Source organism: Harpia harpyja, chromosome 6, assembly GCF_026419915.1.
Source record: "Harpia harpyja isolate bHarHar1 chromosome 6, bHarHar1 primary haplotype, whole genome shotgun sequence".
In the NCBI taxonomy this organism is placed as follows: domain Eukaryota; kingdom Metazoa; phylum Chordata; class Aves; order Accipitriformes; family Accipitridae; genus Harpia; species Harpia harpyja.
In genome coordinates, this window is record NC_068945.1 from 63,294,357 (window position 1) to 63,313,804 (window position 19,448).

A 19,448-nucleotide genomic window follows, 5' to 3' on the forward strand; every position below is an offset into this window, starting at 1 on the left:
TACTGGCATCATTATTATTTAATACTGCTTGTGTATTAATGAGACGCAAGAAGAAGAGAAAAACAAGGCAAGGAAAACCGACGATAGCACAAACTTACTTTGCTTTGTCAAAACAGAGAGAGGTGGGGGGAAAGCTATGCTGTGAGATGTGTTTTACAACACAAGAAATTAAATAATCACACCAAAGTTAAAGTTTTCGTATCAAAAGCATATGACCAGCCCCACATGCCAGTGGAAGTGGTTTCAGTGCATTAAACCTAGCATTCAGCACAAGTGGGGGTAAACCAGCTGGTCCCATGTTACCAGCCACTTCATTGTGAATTCTGCAATGAGAAAAAAAAAAATCACTTTCGCTGTCATTTCTTACCCTGGTTTTAATCAGCAATATTTTCTCATGCTCTTCTGGTGCCGCAGTTTCTTGGTTACAAACATTGCAGGGGAGGCTGCATTGTTTTATTTTAAAAAAAGTTTCTGCTGACATTTAAGAAACAGAACAGGGAGAGTTCACACGCTGATCATTTTGTAAACACCAAAGATGCAGACCCAAGTCAGAAGCCTACATGGATCAGAAATATTGCTTAGATTTAACCTGGATGTATAGGCAACAAAGCACTTTGGCCAAAGAAGTCTGAGCTGCTAATAATCCATGCTCCGAGTCATTCAAGGAAAAAAGACTGAAGAAGTGCAGGCCCTGCACCTGTAAAGGTTAAGGACATCTGTCACGTCCTCCTGTCGGCACAGGAGGCAGCCGGCTTTGATGTGACTGAACGATCTGGCCGCAGCACGGAAGGCTCTGTCTTCTTTTCTTTTTCCTTTTTGCACTTCCTAAGGTGTGCAGAGCAGCCCGTTCTCATGGCATCGGACCAAATCGCTCCAGATCATGGAATTTCTGCTGGAGATTTTGCATGCAGACGGTGAAAAACCCTTTTGGGGGTGGGTGGGGGGGGAAGCCATTTGATCATTTTTTAACTCTAGAAAACATTATTTAACTCTAGGGATATGTTACCTGAAGCAGGTGGTTCCAGCAGTGCGGGCTCTCCCCAGGGCTGCTGGATCCATCACTACTCTTTTAGGGTTTTGCTTACAATCCTGCACCAAAAGGATGTTCCCCTGGATGCACAGGATTCCCTTTCTGATCCCACACGTCCTCCAGCGGCTGTTTCAACCGTGGGGCCCCAACGACAAAAGTATGGGGTACACGCACGCTGGCTGCAGCAACAGCGACCCGAAGCTGCAGCAGACATGTGGCTCGCTGCTCCCTCTTGGCTTGTTTTGCTGGCAAAGCCGCTTTCCTGCCCGCTGTTTGCCCACACAAAGACTCACCCCCGCGCAGGCAGGAGGGACTGGTGCACATGTCCACTGGGACACGTGCAGGCCCACCTGAGGATGCTCCACCATCGCCCATGCCAAGAAGCGTGCTTTTAATTAATCAGTGCAGTCAATTATGCACAGTGCCCACCTCCGTACCCTGGTCCTCTTTAGTTTCAGCTCTAGAGGGTCACATCCGTACTGGTACTAATGGGCTGCATGGATACCCCTGCATGTCTTTTCCTTTCTGGAGACCCTTTCCCACATGTCTGTCTTCAGATGTGACCATCCCACCCACCCCGAGAAACCGTGGGAAGGGACAGGGGCAGCCCCATGAGGCAGGTACCTCCTTCCCACTCCTGCACGTAACACAGGACACGAGGCAGGGTCACCAGACCTCACCACCTCGGCATGAATTTCCACGTATTTGGGTTTTCTTTCAGTCATGCTACCACCTGGAAATATCAATTATTTTTTTTCCCCTTGTATTAAAGAAGTAAGTGTCTAGCCCTCATGGATGTGGGAAAAAAAAAAGATTAAAATATGATTCAGTTCCCCCTCCCCTCCAAAAAAATCAGAAAGGAAAAAAACTGTAAGTCAGGACTTAAAAATCAGCAATGTTCATTTTTTCTTTTATCTCATGATTTTCCTTATGTTTCATGATTTTTTTTTTTTTTTAATGAGGTGCTGGTGGTAGAGGCAATGGCTAAATGCCAGAGAAACATTAGATCAGAGCATGCGATTACCACCTCTCAAGATACTGACGGGGTTTTTTTGAGATTGAAATCATCTATCTAGGAGCACGCAGACGTGATACAAAGCCAATGCTCAGCAAATCAGCTTGGATCGATGGCAGTCAGAAGATCCGGAGATCTTCCGCCCCCTCTGAGAGGAGGGAGAGGCACCAAAGAAGGTTCAAATTCCAGGTCAGGACTGCGGGAGCCGCGTCCTCGGTTCGTCTCTACTGCCAAAACCATGGGTCAAATGCCCCACGGCTGCTCATGGAGAAACAACTCCTGTGTGTCGAGCCTGAAATCCTTTACGAGAGCAACACGGAGAAGCCTGAAAATCAATTAATTATACAAATAATATTAGTGACTTCCTAAAGGTGCTCGGAGCTCCCATGTACCTCTGGTCCTCTGCACCACGGTCCAGGGGCACTATGCTGGCTTGGAGATAAAGAAAGTAATTAAAATCAGGGAAGAAAAGCAACATTTTAATTTCCTCTCTTTCTGCTTGGTTTTAGGCAGGACTTTTTCAAAGACGGTTGGACAAAAGGCAGTCTTTGAATTAACAGGCAATTACTTAATTAGGTACTTAATTGCAAATTGCAAGAAGCGGAGTGCCTTTTTTATCTATTTGGCAATGTAAAACTGGGCCCTACGCTATCCGTAACACCCAAATCCCCTCCTTTCTAGGGAAAACTCGTCTCGCATGTAAAGTAAGACAAGTTTTAAGTGAGAATCATTTGACTTTTGGCTTTAATCGGTTGAGAAAAGGGTCTTTAGAAGCACGCAAACCACTTTCAGGTAGAAAAATTAACTGAGAAGATGCTGGAAATCAGATGGGTCAGATTCCAGTGATTTATATTTTAAACACTTAAGAAAAAATGGGATGCTTTGCAAATCGGTGATGGAAAAGGGTTGACTTAGGCAGGCAAATACTGTCGGACAAGAAGGGATGTCCCAGCTGTACGGGAACTTAAACATGGCACAGCTTTCTCAGGTTGTGCTGAACTCATCACCATCTGCTTCAAAACAAGTTTACACTTTTTCTGAAGCATGCTCCAACCCGGATTTTGGGTAAAAAAAGGGCTCCTCTGGCTCCCCGGGGCCACGGTCTTGGCTCTGCATCCATAAAAATTTAAGGTTGGCCAAATTTTGCCCATTGTCAAGTTCACCTGACCTCCTCGGTTTCCCTCTTGCCCAGCTTTTGGGTGCAACGTGGATCAAATGTGACTTTTTGTCCAGTTTCTGGGCTAAATTCAGCACAGGCGGAAGACCTGGCTGTGAAGAGCGCAGGGTCTCCTCACCTCCGGCTAAATTTCCCGCCCAAATTGCTCCCAAACCCAGTGTTTTCCTTACTCGAGGACAACATCTCGGAGCAACGAATTGCACGGAGAGACTTGCTCTTTACAGAGGAAACGTTAAAATGTGGAAAGCGGGGTTTCTCCACCCCCGGGGACCCAACACCGCACACCTGCACAAAGCATCCCGCCGCGTGTGAGATGCAAGAGGGGCTCGGGCAAACGGCCCCCCCCCCGCCCCCCTGAGATTGCTTCCGAACCCCGCTTAAAAACCTGCCCTGCACCTCGGTATTGCGCTTCCTCCCGAGCGCAATGGGGCGGGGTGTGTGTGTGTGGGGGGGGGGGGTGTGTGTGCAATGCAACCTGCCCCCGCAGCCCACGCGTGCACGGTCACGAAGTGTGTCTCTGGGGGGGGAGGGGGGGGGGGGGTGTGCCGGTTTGCAACAAGTCGCGCTGCAACAGGGCGCGCGCGCCACCGCCGCGCGGGAACGCGCGGAGGGGGGGGGGCGCGGCCGCCGAGGGGGAGGGGGCGGAGAGCGCGGCGCGCGCGCGGGGAGGCGCGGCGCGTGGAGGCGGAGGGGGGGGGGGGGCGTGTGTGTGTGTGTGTGCGTGAGTTTAACCCCCCCGTGCCCGGCGGCGGCCGCGGCGGCGGCATTTCTATTCAGGCGGCGCTGAGGGAGCCCGGCGCGCCCGGTGCATTGTGGGACTGGGCTGGGAGTCCCGTTCGCGGGAGGAGGCGGAGGGCGAGGAGGCGAGCCGGTAAGAGGGAGACCTGAGGAGGGAGGGAGGGAGGAGGAGGAGGAGGAGGGGGGGGGGGTGCAAGGCGGGGAGATTTAAAGGGGAATTCGCCTCCGCCGTTACGCCGGGCCGGGCGCGGGGAGCGGCGCGGCGCTGAGCCGCCGGGGCGCGGGCTGCCCGCCTGGCCCCGGGCCCCGCCGCCCTCCCTCAGCCCGGCCCCGGGGGAAGGGCGGGGGAAGAGGGAGGAGGAGGAGGAGGAGGAGGGGGGGGGAGGGGGAGGAGGAGGAGGAGGAGGGAGGTGTGTGCGCTCCTCACCGCGCCGCCGCCGCGGCCGCTTTAAAAAAATCCGGCGCCGGCAACGGACGGGTTAAATTTTTCGCCCGCCGACATTCCCCCCCCCCCCCCCCCATTTTCCCTCCTTTCCTCACCCCCCCTCCCTCCCCCCTCACGAAGCGGCGGCGGCGGCGGCGGGGGGGGGGGGGCGCGCGCGCCCAACGTTCCACCGGCCGCGCGCGCGCCCGCGCCCTGGGGCTGGCGGCTCGTGCCCGCCTCCGCCTGCAAACCCTGCCTCCGCCAGCAAGGGGTTAACCCCGCCCCGGCTGACATCTTACCTGCACGCACGTGCGCCCCGGACCCGCGCGGGTCCGTGTCTGTGGAGTGGGGCGGGGTGGGGGTGTCGCTTACCCGTGGCCAGGCCGCCCCCCCGTGGGGTTTTGTCCCCTCCGGAGCAAGGAAGGCGGCGGGGGGGGGGTTGCTGCCTGCGCGGCTTCTCTCTGCACGCAGCGAGCCGGGCTGCTCTTCCTCCCCCCCCCTCCCGCCTTCTCCTCCTCCTCTCCGGCTGCACAAAGAGCAACAGTGAAGGCCCTGGCTTTGCCTTTAAAGGCAGCGGCTGGAAATTTTAAGGTGTCCCAGAGCCATGTCTCTCCGCAGCGCTCCTCGCCGCACTCCGTGGATAAATGGTTGTTGCAGTTCCTCACCTTGCAGGTCTCGGGCGGTTGGGTTGCCGTTACTTGCTCTTGGGTTTGTTTTGGGTAGGTACCCGGCTCTAGTTCGTCCTGGCTCTCCCCTTTTGCTCCTGTGCTCTCCTCTCTCTGCGCTCTAGGGAGGCAAGGGTTAAACTTTAGTTTTTAATATTTATTATGCCGTTCTTTTAAAGTAAGAAACATCTGGGTTACGAGGTGTTTTCTTCTACTGGGGAGGGATGCTTGACCCTCAACTTGCATGCCTGCATAGACTGCCAGCAGTCACAAGAAACTTGGTCTTGCAAGGAAGCTTGCTCCCATGGCAGCCTGCGAAATACATAGTTGCACGCAGTTTTATTCAGATCTTCATTTAAAAGTTACTGTGTTCTTGCGCTGTGGATGTTTTCCCTTAAATAAAATCGCCTTGTTTGTTTCAGTATTTGTTTTCAAACCGAGGAACGTAATTTACTGTGTCTTTACAGTCCTCAAGGCTGCAAAAAGTTCCTGGTAGGGTATGGCCGCTGAATCCTTCCCTATATAAGCAGATAGGGGGTGCTAAGCATATTGCAGTTACTAGTTAGATGAAGGAAAATGTTTCCCTTGTGGGGCAAGCTGCTTTTTATAAATTTCTGGAATTAATTAGAATGAAGTGTTAAAAAAGAACGAAGGGGGAAAAAAAATGCTCCTCCTCGAAAAGCTTTTGTCTCCCATTTCTGTTGACAGGTTGTTTTCCAGACACTTTTTTTTTTTTTTTTTGATTGCAAGTGCTTAGTGTCTTGTATTGGAAGACAACAGCTACGAACTGAATTCATTGCTCATCCAAGACACGTTCTTGTAACTGGAGTTTGGATTACTGCCCGAGCCTGGGCTTTGGAAGATTTGTTTTAAATAAGTGCCACGCCTCCCAGAGAAGGAGGGAAAGCTACACTGTAAAGGGGAGTTGGGCTCCACATCACAAGTTCTCAGGGAGCTTAAAACTTCAATTCCTACAAAGTATATTCAATAAATTAGTAGACTTAAAGGTTTATGGAACAGACGTACTTGTTAATAAGTGCTGTATAGGGGAGATCAGTTGCACAGTCTGCAGATTGACATCTTTCTTACATTTAGCGCAGTCGAACTTAGCGAATACCAGTCACTTGCATTTGTTTTTTTGCTTTTCAGCTTAACCTCGAAACGGTGTGACCATCAGTATCAGATTTTGTCAGCGATGCTGCTGAACTCCATTCCTCTTGTTGTTAGGCAGGATCCTAGCTTTCTAAGAAACTACCGCAGATAGGTCGTTTTTAGTAATTCCTGAAAACTTCTTCTCTGAGAAAGATGAATTGCACTTTATCACAGCCGTTCCTGTTTAGAAGTCAGTGTCTCGGTTAGGCCCCTTATTAGTTTTGGAGTGTGGTGTATGTGAGTCAGAGTGGAAAAACGTTCTAAAATTAGACGTGCATTGTTAAGAATTTTATTAAATGAGTTGCATCAGTGTCTTTTTACATTACCATTTTAATGGGCAATTCTCTGTATTCTCAGTGTTGTTAGTTGACTAAAAAAGGGCTCGAGAAGCAAGAAACTTTTCAACGTTTTTATGTCTGCGAACATACTAAAAGGTAAACTGGCATGTTTGTAGGTAAACCAGTCTGCTTAAATACGGCCTCTTTGTTCTTCTGTTACCTGTACTAACAGAACACCAGGCTTGCGTTTTCCCCCAAGGAGAACAGGTGTATTACGGAGTTTCAGCTTCTTGCATCAGAACTGAAGCGGAGCCATTATTTGAAAAACATCTTATTTTTGAGATTAATATGTTAATGGCTAAAATTATGACCCCGCACTGAGCTGAGTACAAACAGATGTCTCTGCTGAGCGTGTTACAGGATCAGGGCCTAGGTTGCCTTTTGGAAATTGGCCTCAGTGCTCTGGCAACTATTATTTCTTTCATTACCTCTGTGTTAAATGAGGTCGGTAAGCGTGTTAGATTCTTTTTTTAATGAAAAACTTATGCAGCATATCTGGAAAAGAAACTCATTCTCTGATTCGCCTGGCATAGTTATAGTTTTAAATGTTGGAAGGTAGGAAGAGGAGTCATTCCTTTGTAGTCTTAGAGAAATATTCCTTTGTAGTCTTAGAGAAATGAGTTGTGTGAGATATGCCCACCTGTCTTAACAAGTGAACGATGACATTGGGTGCTTTCTCTTTCCTTTTAACTTGCTCCATGTGGAAAACCTGTTGTCTTGCAGGTCTCAGGGATTTCTAATGTTCCCAATTTTTGAATTTTTTTTTTTTTTTTTTAATTAGACTGATCAGCGTAGAAACTGATAGCGTTGCTCTGGGGTGGGAAAGGCCAGCAGTCTGCGTGAGAGAACCATGTCTGTTCGGGAGTCGTTTAACCCAGAAAGTTACGAACTGGACAAAAGCTTCCGTCTGACCCGATTCACTGAACTGAAAGGCACAGGCTGCAAAGTGCCTCAGGATGTCTTACAGAAACTGCTCGAGTCTCTACAAGAAAACCATTTTCAGGAAGATGAACAGTTCTTGGGGGCAGTTATGCCCAGGTTGGGTAAGTAGTTGCTCCTCTAGACACGTGCGATCCGTTTGGTCTGCTTAGTGATGTGACCTCATCTGCGGTTTGTTTAATCAGTTTGAAAATTGTATGTTCTCTAATGCATGCACAGCATCCAGAAACCTGAAGAATGAATCTCGTGTTGACATTTGTTGGCATCTGAGATACAAGAATATTATTTTAATTATTTAACATCCTGCAGTGTGCCCAACTACAAAGAAAAACCGGTCAGGAATGGCCATCGTGATAGGCACATGCTTAGGCATTAGTCTCCTCCTCCCTTTCCCCAGTAGATGCTTTGCAAACTGAAGTTGTATCAATTAATTTCTGGACTTTTATATTAATATATTGCCTTTGGAAATTTATGCAATGAATGCAATGGATTTTATGCAATTAGATGACTCACAGGTGAAGTTCCTCTCTCCCTCCCCTGTGTTCCTGGGTCAGAGAAAGTGAGCAAGAGAAAACTTTCTCGCTTCAGCTGAGGCTGGGAGCAGATTGTTTCACGGTTGTCATTTTTCCTTTCAGTCCTTTCATTGTTCCCCACTCTAATTTTTTTGCTCACCTGTAGAAGCTGCCTGGGAAAGGCTGTCTTTCCAAGACCTCTCTGTTCTTGCCAGCTTCACTTTCTCTTTGATATTTGCACAATGATGCAAGCAGTAAGGGAAAACAACCTGCACAAGCCACCTCCGCGGGGAACAGGGTGAACGTAGGTATTTTGATACCAGCTACTGTACCTAATATTGATGTAGATAAATTAATGTAGATAATGTGTTTAACGACACTTTTAATTCTGTTTGTCTATTTACTCAGTCCTGCAATTCAGTCTCTACCTTGCAGCACAGCATGAATTTTTTTCCTCAACTTAGGAATATCAATGTAACGTTTATTCTGAAGTTATTTAATTATCAATTTAGTGTCCAATAACCTTATTTAAAATTATTTTAACGTTGCTAATTGTCTATTAGCAGGCTGACAGGTTGCAACCCATTATTCTGGTAGAGATTGAATTCAGTGAGAGGTTAGTAAGGAGCCCATGTTCTTACTTTAACAATGGTGATCTTTGTATGAAATATCTAAGCAGCAATTGTGTGTGGAGCTGGGGTGGCACTATATTTAATATTCCCTAATGAAGGACACTTCCAGCTTCTTTTATCCCCAAATGGCTATTAATATCGTTTTTTCTAAATTAAATAAGTTGTTCACAACAGCATTTCAATTTGGTAAATTTCTAAAATCAGTAGTAGTTTGTTTTAGAATTAATTATCTAGCTGCTGTTGTTTTTTTTTCCCCTCTTATAAACTTACAGGCTCTAAACAGTAATGGAACTAATAGATTTTTCTTTTCCAGCTATATGAAAAGGTAAAAAAGTAGACTAATGCCATCGATATGTAGGTGTGATATTATGTAACAGGAAATCTGTTAGTAATAGAAGGTGGAGAGTTCAGGTCTCTTAAAAATATGCTTTTGTGGTGAGTATCCCTTTAACAAATGTGTCTTCAGATAAGTTTGGTGTGATTTGCCTCCGATGCCCTGTGCCTAAAAGGTGTAGACAGGTAACTTTACAGCCTGTGCATATGCACCATGCTTTTGAGATGCAGTCAAGGGGGAAATTGCTGACAGCGGGCTCAAGCTCACTCCTTTTTAGTTCTGCAAGTGGTGTTATGCAGAGCAGTCTTAAATATGGCTGTGAGTATATCTGTGAGTAAGAAACTGCAAGTTTGGTATTTATTCTCAGAGCTGTTATGGACCTTGAAAACACTGTTTTCAGTCACCTCTCTGAACAGATTCACTTATTTAGTTGGTTCTTTTTTGGTGGAACAGAAATGTAGCCTCAGAAGGACCGTCATGGCCCCTTGGCCTCTCTGTCAAGCAGCACTTTCGCTGAAGTTGTGGAAAACCGCACAAGTGAAATCAATCTTGCAGCATTATTGCATGAATAGGTGAACTGAGGGCAAAATGGGTCCTATACATGAGCCGCTTCTCTGTAACTGCTTATATGTGCTTCCCTGGAGACACTGGACGTCATGCATAGTGGCTTGCTAGCTTCTGCGGAGGATGAGCAACCCTAAATTACTGCTCATGAGCTTCTGTCAGTATCCCTGCTCTTCCGAGGCAAGATCTTCTTCCTCCATAGACAGGAGAGGCAAGATCCTTTCCACCTATATACCTGCTGCTTCGCAGACCTTCTGCTCTGTGTCCTCAGTAGGACCTCAGATGGCAGCAGCTCCCTCCATCCCTTAACAGGCCACGGCCAAATAGTGACTTGTAGCTCTTGCTAGGTGGTGTGTTTCATTAATACATGGGGAAAAGTTACTGTGTGGCATCTGCTCCCTGAAAACTGGCTGTTTGAAGACTCTTGCCCTGCGAGGTATGCAAAGTAATTCTAGGCAGCTTGGTGCCAGCCCAGGAAGGACATAAGCTACCTGCCGTTGCCACAAGGCACTAGGATATCAACAGGGAGTGCAGCTCAGCTAGCATCTTGTGATTTGTCACCTGCCACTTTTGTGCGGGTTCTTGCATTGCAGCAAATACAGAGTGGTTTTAATATCACTTATTCTGTTTGAAATGCCCACCATCAGGGAAAAGGCTGGGCTTGGTGGTGTGGTTTTCTCAAAGGAGTTTCCCTGTCTAGCAGGTGTCTTGCTGCCTTTCAGCCTCACAGAAATAAGGTGAAGTTAACACAGTTGCAAAAGCTCCAAGTGGATGAATCATCTTTCACCAAGGGCCTAGGCTGTGACTTGTGGCATTCTTTTTGTTCCTCCTGAAGTGAGGAAATGCCCTTTATGAGAGGCCAAGTCCTTTTACAACTGTCACTATGTTTTTGAGATCAGAGTGATAGGAAAACCTATTTGCTTTAGACAATATCAATTTATTTAGTTCCTCTTAACTTTAAAGCACAGATGTTCTTAATGCATTATTATTATGCTGCAAAAAAAATGTCATTTAGTTCCTGCTTTCAGCCATTTAAACTTCTGTTCTGTTCCATTCCAGTCAGGAGCTTTCATTCTTTGCTTGGTTGTCCTCTTGTTTGTGCTATGAGCTTTCTCTAAGGAAGGAATCTGCCATGTCTGTTTAGGCAATGTTGCGAGTTGTATTTCGCAGACGTGTTTTATAAGCTCTCTTGTTAAGAGCAACAGATAATTAAAGGCAAAGTTACTCACCTTGCTGATGGATTTCTGTCTTTGCAGGAATTGGGATGGACACTTGCGTTATTCCATTAAGACATGGAGGTTTGTCGTTGGTCCAGACGACAGATTACATTTATCCTATTGTGGATGATCCTTATATGATGGTAAGTTGGCTAAACTTAATGGTTAGCTATATTGCTGATTTGATTTGTGCTTCTCACTTACCAATGTGAGGGCAAGTTTGACCATTTCTTCTAGTGCTAATTGTTTGATTAACTGCATTCAGAGTCTTTCCTAAATACAGGTGGAGAGGGAAAGGCATAGTTTCATGCTGTAATCTTTTCCATGTCGGCCAGGAATGCTGCAGTGCTGCTTTCTATAGGTGAAAGGTGGGAGAACTGCCACCTTGAATTCAAATTTCCCTCCATCTGTTGCTCTGTGGGATTTGGCTTGAAAAGCCAAAAAGGGGGAAAAAGAGCTGTCTGTGACGCAGCAGACAGTAAACTCCACTTAGGAGCAGAACTGCATTGTAATTCGCCTTTTTTGAGGTTCTGAAATAACCAGGTAACATGTTAGAACTGGAAGTGTCTAAATGACAGTAGTTGGCAATAGCACCTGGCAACTTCAGAGTGCTTTGTGAACACCAGTTTTCATGTCATACTACCTCCGCTTGCAGATGGATAAGTTGAAACGACTTGTGGGAAGCTGCATGCACTTTGACTTTGCTCCTTCTGTGTCCCTATTTCATTTAGTCTGTCTCAGTAGAGATTCCTCTGGGGTGTTATGTGTGGCGTTGATCAGTATTGACTTGAACTGGTCATGGGGAAAGAAATGAACTTTAAGAAAGGATTTAGTAAAGCTGTAAGGAATTCTACAGGAGGTGTTCATTAAATAAAAGTTAAGAAACGCTAGAATTCATCTTTCCTGTGATTTGAATGTGACTCCTTTGCTTGAAGGCATGCTTTTACTGCTGTTTATGTGATTGCATGCTTTATTTGCTGTTGTTGGCTCCTTGTTTGTTCTGTGAGACCTGTTGGGTAAGTTTTGGACGTGCAGTTTGAGATTGGGACTGACTCATTTTTATTTTTTAGCATGCTTGACCAGGTGTTGTGCACATATGCAAGCCTAGCTACTTTGATTTCTGTTCCAGAAGAGCTTGCTTTCTGCAAACTGAGCAGCCAAGATCTCAGGCTGGCCTCTAGAGTACAGAGTTGTTGAGCTCTCCTGAGAAATTCAATTCAAGTGGCTTGCTTTAATATTGCATGGGAACTCGTCAGGGACCAGAGAAAAAAAAGTGTTGTTGGAGAGCTGTGTTCAAGTTTATCAGCTGAGAAACTCTCTTTTCTCGCCTTATAACAAAAACTTGTGAGGGACAGCGTGAGAAGGATGTGGTGAAGGGGGAGGGTTGTTTTGTTTGGAGATACAAAGTGTTTGAGATGCCGCAGGAGTGGATAGATGAGCCTGTGCCCAGATGAGGTTTAGGGCAGTGTGGTAGAAGTGGAATGTAAATTTGGCCTTAGTCCAGCTTTAGTGGTTGCATCGTAGTTACAGTCTATACTGTGATCCACATGCACCAGCAGCTCTAACTTTGATGTTTTCTAACTCTTCAGTCCTTCACTTTTCATTCTTGTCAGCATTCATTTTAATGTGGTGGCTTGCCACTTCCTAATCTGTTTAGAGATGCGTATTTCTTGTTAAAAGCTAACTGAGAACAGGTGTTCTGTCACAAGCCTTCCTGCTGATACCTACAGTGAAGATCCAGCAGGGTTGGAGCTGCTGGATCCTCTACTCGGACCTCTCTCTCTTGGGGACTAGAGTACCTGGAGGCAATATAGATTGCAGTTTTCTTGTGCAGACCAATGTCAGTTGGAGGACAGTCAAATACAATTTGCCACGGGGTTTATGGTTGGTTGTTAAGAGCAGAGGAATGGTGAGACTCAGGAATTTTTAGTTTGTGTCCAGGCTGTATAAAGGAGTGTGCTCTGGACTACTCTGTTCAAGACAAACTGCTGCTGCCCTGCTTCTCCAACTGCTTCTTTCCCTGTTTTTAGTCTAGATGCCCCCTGAACCCATGCCTGTTGTTACCACTCTCTGTTCTCGTTATCACTTGCATGCAGTCCACACTCTACTTCTTGCTCTTCTGCCCTGTCTCCTTACCTAGTTAATTCTAGTCTGGTTTTGGGAGGGTGTTTCCTGATTTAGAATCTCTTCCTTTCTCTGTGCACAGTGTCAACCTGTAGCTCCTTATTTGATCTCTTTTCCTAATTGAGGGGGAGAGGAAGCAAGGAGGGAAAGCCAAAAGTGCAAATGGACTCCAAGCTGGGTGCTGTGACATAAGGGATTAGAAAATGGCAAAACTGCATGTGCACTCAGCTGAACTTCAGATTCCTGCTTCAGAAAGCAGCTTTCTCTCAGTCTGTCACTGCCTATTTTAAAACAAATTTCTGCAGTTATATGCAAAAAACCTCTTCCTTCTTTTCCCTTTTCACCTTCTCTTTGGCTTTGCTCTTGAAAACACTCAATCCATGTTGTGCAAAGTATCCCTAGGATGTACACCTGTAAAATCTGTATCCAGCATAGGGCTTTTCAGCTTAAATGGTTTGATACTGGAAAAGTTACAAGCAAGTGAAAATAGGTTTCATAATAAGTACAAGCCGCTGGTAATAGGACTGGTGCTGGCCTCTGTTGTGGCATTGTGGAGACACCTTTCTGAGTACAGGAGCAGGAAACTGGCTGGTTTGAGAGTGGACTTCCTTCCCCCTCCATCCCAGGGACCTTTTTGGTGCTCTTTTGAAAAGAACCTTCACTCAAGACTGGGGATGGGTGTCTGATCCTTTGCCTTTATAAATAGTTCTTAGTACAGCACATAGATACTTGTGTTTCAGGGGCACTAAGCAAGCAGTCAGGTAGCATGCAGGACGCAGCTAGGCTGACGCCTGTTTGTGAATCCTGTTGTGTTTATCAGTGTTCCCTCTGCTACTTCAGACTTGAGACTTGCACTCCCTGAATTTGTTTCTGTAGTGGTTTTGCCAGTTGGCAAACGCGTTGTTAGACTGACCTCTGACTACTAGAATAGAGAGCTGTTGTCAGTGTGTTTTTAAAAACTTATCTGTCATTCCTAAGAGGGCATAAACCAGCAGTTTCCTTGGTAAATACTGAAGATAGTGGAGAATGGTTTGATAGTTCCTATCCAGAGAAGGAAAATGGCAGGCTTTGGTGTTCTTAAACATCTAGAAAATTAACAGCCAATGTCCATCTAACCATGCAGTACACAGCTCACTCTTAATATTTTAAGATTTAAATTATTAAAACATATTCCAGTTCCAAATATAAGGGATTCCCCTGATGCCACTGGCAGCTCTCAAATTTATGAAAAACTGGATTATATTTAATTGTGATTTGGAGGTGTTATTGCATGTCATCAGCAAGTAAGGTAACTGCTGAAAGTATTAATTTTTGCAAAAATACTGGATATGTGATTAGACTGTGAAGTTTTAGAGGTGGTGGAAATGTGTTTAGATTCCTATCCCCCCCCCGCCAATTTGTCTTCCAGCCAAAGCATCTTTCTGTAGTCCAGATTGTATCAAGTAAGAATGTTGTTGTTTTTATCATGGTGGTGTTGCCTCTGAACTTTATGAAAAGCACAGATTTAAAATCATAAAACCAGATGTTGGTTACAGGTCTGCAGCTGTAAACCTAAAACAATTTTAATAAAATGCGTGGAGTCTTCCAGAGTAACACAACAGAATTTGTCCTGTATTTTAAAATTCTCTTGCTGTCCCTTAGGGCACATCCTGTATCAAAGTTCTGCATCTGCATCAGGAAACTCGATGTCTCATCTGTGCTGGGTCCACATCCCAACAAACCCTCACTCAGATCCATTAATTTAGCAAAATTAGAGTAGCTAAGCTCATGTGACCCAAGTGATCCCTTCTCAGTCCCGTCTGCTTCAAGACTTCTTAGAGGAATCTTCAACAGAAGACTAGGTCTCTTGGACAAATTTTTGTTAGTGGAGATGTTCACACACACAGAAGTCAATTAAAATGTATGCGCTGTAGCAAAATTCAGCCTTATCCTGTCATTTGAACAAGTGATAGAGTAGGCACATCTCCCTTGCCATGTAAGTGGCGAGGAACAGGCGTCTCCCCTCAGTAGCTGTGCACGCTCCAAAGCGGTGACAAGGCCAGCTTCTGGGAGCCCTGAGCTCCTCAATCCCCGGCACACGCTGTCTTCTGCAGACAGCTTCTTGCTGACATCCTGACAGAAAAAGCCCCCCAATGTGGCTGTGTGCTGGCAGCCCAACTCTATCCTCTGGGAAGAAGAGTACTCTCCTGAAAAACTTAGGAGTGTAGACATGGTTTGCATGGCAGTGCAGAGGAACAAACAGCTTTGTCATCGAGGTCCCCGTCTCCTACGTATTCTGATACAGAAGAGGTACAGCAATATACGCTTTTCAGATCAGCTTCCTAGCAGTTGTGAATTACATACAATGGTTGTCTTCATCAGTGTGTACAGTTTTGTGCTGGAATAAAGTTAATGGAACATATCAGAGTAAGTAAACTGAGCTTGTTATCAAAGCTAGACTTTGTCGAGCTTAACTTCAGCCTCTAAAATTAGGGATCTAGTCTAAACTCAGTGCGGGATTCCTCTGTAGTCAGTGAGAGTATGTTGACCAAGACAGCTGGGATAAATTCTCTCCTTACCTGTAAGGGGAACAGGTATCCAGTGTGGATGGGCACGTTGCATGAAATGGATCATACCGCATCTTTGGCTGGGTTTCTTAATGCAGGAGCCTGTGGAATAAGCAGCTGTCTCAGAGTGCACACTCATGCTGGAAGTTTTGTTCATGGCAGGTGTTTGTCTGAACATTGACAAACAGTCCTGCAGATTTATTTTTTTTTCTTTCTTTTTCAGGGGCGGATAGCGTGTGCCAATGTCCTAAGTGACCTTTATGCCATGGGGGTCACAGAATGCGACAACATGTTGATGCTCCTTGGAATCAGCAATAAAATGACAGATAGGGTAAGATTTTTGGTACTTGCTTTCGAAGGAAGACCCAAACAGCTAAGTGTGCTTAGAATGGATTTACCTTTAGGGTATTTTCCCCTCAAAGTTCGAACCCTTTTGAAGAGATGGTTTTATTGAATGTCTCAGTTCATAGTACGAGTCTTGTCTCGTAAACATTCTAAGGTCACTTGCTAAAAGTTCAGTTTTCTGAGGCATTGTAGTCTTCTGCTGCTAATACCTTCATCTCCACCAAAATGGGGTCCCTACTTCTGTCAATTCAGGACAATATTGCTCCAAGGCACCATTTGATTACCAATTCATGTATCAATCTGGATAGATACTTCTGGTTTGCTTATGCCAGCTTTGTAACATCTCTCTGAAGCAGAAGAAACTGAAATAGATTGCTTTTCTTTTTCTTTTTTCTTTTTCGTTGTTTTGGTTTTTGGGGTTTTTTTTTGTGGAAGTGACCAGCATGTATGTTTGTTTTGCTGTAGCAAAAATGGGATGTTTTTTCTTAGAAGGAAGTAAGTTGAAACTTTGCAGATTAATGGAGGCCAAATGCAGTTTGATTTAACTTTGCCTTATTGCATCGCACTGCTGTGGCTGTACCTGATTACAACAGCAGGGTAGTTTTTCTGAATTTCCGGAACTCTGATTTCTTTACTTTCATATGACCTTTTGAAGAATGTTTCTTCAGTGTAAGAATGTCTCTTCACCTCTTTTAGAAAGAGCTGTAAAACCATAGCTCTATGTGATAACATGCAATTTTCAGGAGGCTAACCTCTTCCTAAGGCTGGTTTTTGTCATGAACTATTCTCCATGAGGGCATTTGGCTTGAGTGGTTAAAACCCTGGACCAGTCTTGAAATGACTAGCACTGCTGTGTATGGAACTCTGACTTCTGTTTTGATCTCTAGGAAAGAGACAAAGTGATGCCTCTAATTATCCAGGGTTTCAAAGATGCAGCAGAAGAGGCAGGAACATCTGTTACTGGTGGCCAAACAGTGTTAAATCCCTGGATTGTTTTAGGAGGAGTGGCCACGACAGTCTGTCAGCCTAATGAATTTATAATGTAAGTTAAATCGGTAAACAATCAAAGGCACTGGTCTGAAGGGATACAGTAAAAAATCCTTTAAATACCGTGTTGTGATCTTGTGATCTGTCTCCTGATGAATAAAGCGATACCTTCTCCTGCTTGCATTTGCCCTTAGCACTCAACAGATACCACATCTCTTCCGTACATACTTGCGTTTTTAAACAGGATGTCCTTCTACTTCTCCCCACCCCCCAGTAACTTTTAATCCTATTCACCTTTTGAAAGGAGAGTTAAGCTTCTAACCTTTTGAAGATTTTGAAGTATTGAAGTATTGAAGACTGCTTTGGGACATAAATTTCTGTCATATTTATAAATACATTTTAAACCATCTCCCAGTTACCCTATTAATGGCTGTAGAGAACTACAGAATTGCTGTGTTTACAGCATTCTGTCCATTTAACAATAGCTGATTTTGAGTGTCCCACTGTGGCGTGTTAGACTATACAAATGAATTTGTTTGTGATCGTAGGGATGGTTGTCTTATGCCCTGAAGTAACAAAGGTGAATTTTTTTCTCTATCCTATCTTACGTCTCCAGTAAATCAAAAGAAAAGATGTAATTCTGTGTGTGTCTGACTGCAAGCATTGTTATATTCCAAGAAAGAAGGATTGGTACTTTTAAATAAGTTTGCAGCTTTTTGCTCAATAATATCCCATGGCAATGAATCCCAGAGGGTAGTTCTGCAATTAGTCAGTTTTTTAACTGTGCAACAAGATACATGGGTCTATGAAAACGTAATTATCAGCACTTATTCTTAATAACATGTGCGAATCTCACTATGTAACTAATATACGAATTCTTTGTTTTCAGGCCAGACAATGCAGTGCCAGGAGATGTGCTTGTATTAACTAAACCCTTGGGAACACAAGTGGCTGTAGCTGTCCACCAGTGGCTAGATATTGTGAGTACACTGCAAAAAAAGAAATAGGGAAGAGGGGTGTGAGTTAAAGCTGACCTTCCTCATTCCCTCAAAACGACAAAGATTAGCAGGATAAGTACATTGAGGGCTCAGTGGGGAATGATCTACCACCTCTCTCTCTCCTTGGTGTGTCAGCCTTACCTGCTTATGTGCAAAACTCTTTTTGAATTGAGACAGTTTACTATTTTGTGCTTAGTGAGCCCATCTTAATTGCATCTAATTCTTAGTTAGTTCTCAGGCATTGCTGTAATAAACAAAGCTGTTTACTAACTGAACAACAGACTAGCACCCTGGGTAAAATTATGCCCTACTCCACCTGCCAAAGTAATTGGCAAAAGCTTATTGATGGCAATTAGGCCAAGATTGTTGTCTGTGTTCATGGGCTTTCTGCTTGTGTACATGGAAATATATCTACGTTTCACATGTATTACCCTGTGCATTCAATAAGAATATTTCTAGCAGCATTATGTATGTAGACATACTTCCATCTGTTACTTCAGGCAAAAATGTAACTACTGAACTGAAAAGTGACTGCAAAATTGGCATCTGCTTATGTTGTCTGGCTCCCAGTACGTGTCTTCAGAATTATAACTGCTCAGTTTACACTTTTAAAAGATGCATCTTTTCTACTTTTGGGACTACTGAGCCAATAGACTGGCAGAGGATTGAGCTGGAATCTACTTTGTTTTGGCTGTTGGCCACTACATTGTCAGATGAATTCTGATTACAAAGCTTGTGCTAGCAAAAGTGGGAGAGAATCAGCTTAAACCTTCATTGGAGTCTGAAGTGTGAGCAACAAAAAAAAAATATTTTTCTCCTTCTTCATAGGGTCTGGCCTAGCAATTTTGACCTCTGCAGAATCCTGCGTTTTCCAATCAGATATAAGGATCAGGGCCTCACATAATCTTGATATGAAAATGATGTGAAACAACAAGACACCAATTTTATAGTACGTTTTCTGGCCATAATCTTACTTCTTAACATATCTATTATTGTACTGACAGACAGACTTGCAAATTAAGGATATTCTGAATTTCCACATATTTCAAGTACTTCTAATTTCCTTGACTGTCAACCAGAAACACTTTCTGGTCTGAAAAATGAGGACAGCAAGGAAATCAATCCTCCTATTATGTGTAAACAGCATATATCTTTGATTGTGTTAGGAAAATTTCTGAGTAGCTGTGCTGTCTTTTCTTAGCTTTGTTTTGTGAAACAGTAGGGAAAGTGAAACTAGAATTACCCATCACAAATCCACCCATAAATCAAATTTCGGTAGGGAATTTGACTTTGTATTGAGAAGTATGTGGGAGAAGGTACATAGTACAGCAAGTTTATGCGTAGGCAAGAAAGGAAAACTGGAGTGTAGAGATATGTGGCTGCAACGCAAATTAAAAAAAAAAAACAAAACAATCTAAAAGCTGAGTTATTTAAACAGAGCAGTAGCAAATGAGTTCCTGGTGACAAGTGAAAGGAAAATCCAAATGGAGGCAAAATTTGTCCTCCTTGCTTGGTTGCTGCCAGCATCTTTGTGTTGCTGGCAGCAGCTGCCATAGGGTGCAAAGGAAGAGATTGCAAAGAGTCTGCAGGGAGCTGGGCCCCATCGGGGCCCCAGGGGACCAGGTCAGGGATGTGCTAGGTGTGATAAAGCTGTTTGATGTGGCTTTGGCTGCCAGGCTGATGATGTGAACTGATTAGGCTGGTCCACAGC

At 44.7% G+C, this 19,448-nt stretch overlaps 1 protein-coding gene and 1 long non-coding RNA gene across 10 annotated transcripts in view; one reads left to right on the forward strand and one right to left on the reverse strand.

The window, feature by feature from the left end:
- Nucleotides 1-4,761, reverse strand: LOC128143004 (uncharacterized). Its single transcript, XR_008235591.1, has 3 exons — nucleotides 4,684-4,761; nucleotides 2,074-2,370; nucleotides 1-924 (listed from the first exon to the last, which is right to left on the reverse strand). It is a non-coding gene; the product is annotated as an uncharacterized LOC128143004 (long non-coding RNA).
- SEPHS1 (selenophosphate synthetase 1) overlaps nucleotides 3,954-19,448 on the forward strand; it is a 26,540-nt gene continuing 11,045 nt past the window's right edge. For 4 of the 9 annotated variants that reach the window (XR_008235588.1, XR_008235589.1, XR_008235590.1 and 1 more), the window contains exons 1-6: nucleotides 4,925-5,103; nucleotides 7,321-7,582; nucleotides 10,777-10,880; nucleotides 15,631-15,738; nucleotides 16,640-16,794; nucleotides 17,629-17,719. Coding sequence is in view for 6 of the 9 variants with exons in the window: in XM_052789811.1 (XP_052645771.1) it covers nucleotides 7,390-7,582; nucleotides 10,777-10,880; nucleotides 15,631-15,738; nucleotides 16,640-16,794; nucleotides 17,629-17,719 (651 nt within the window). In the remaining 3 variants the exon portion in view is untranslated. Of the gene's footprint in view, nucleotides 4,094-4,919; nucleotides 5,104-6,558; nucleotides 6,636-7,320; nucleotides 7,583-8,156; nucleotides 8,295-10,776; nucleotides 10,881-15,630; nucleotides 15,739-16,639; nucleotides 16,795-17,628; nucleotides 17,720-19,448 lie in introns of those variants that run through there. The other 5 variants (XM_052789814.1, XM_052789813.1, XM_052789812.1 and 2 more) reach the window with 5 other exon arrangements.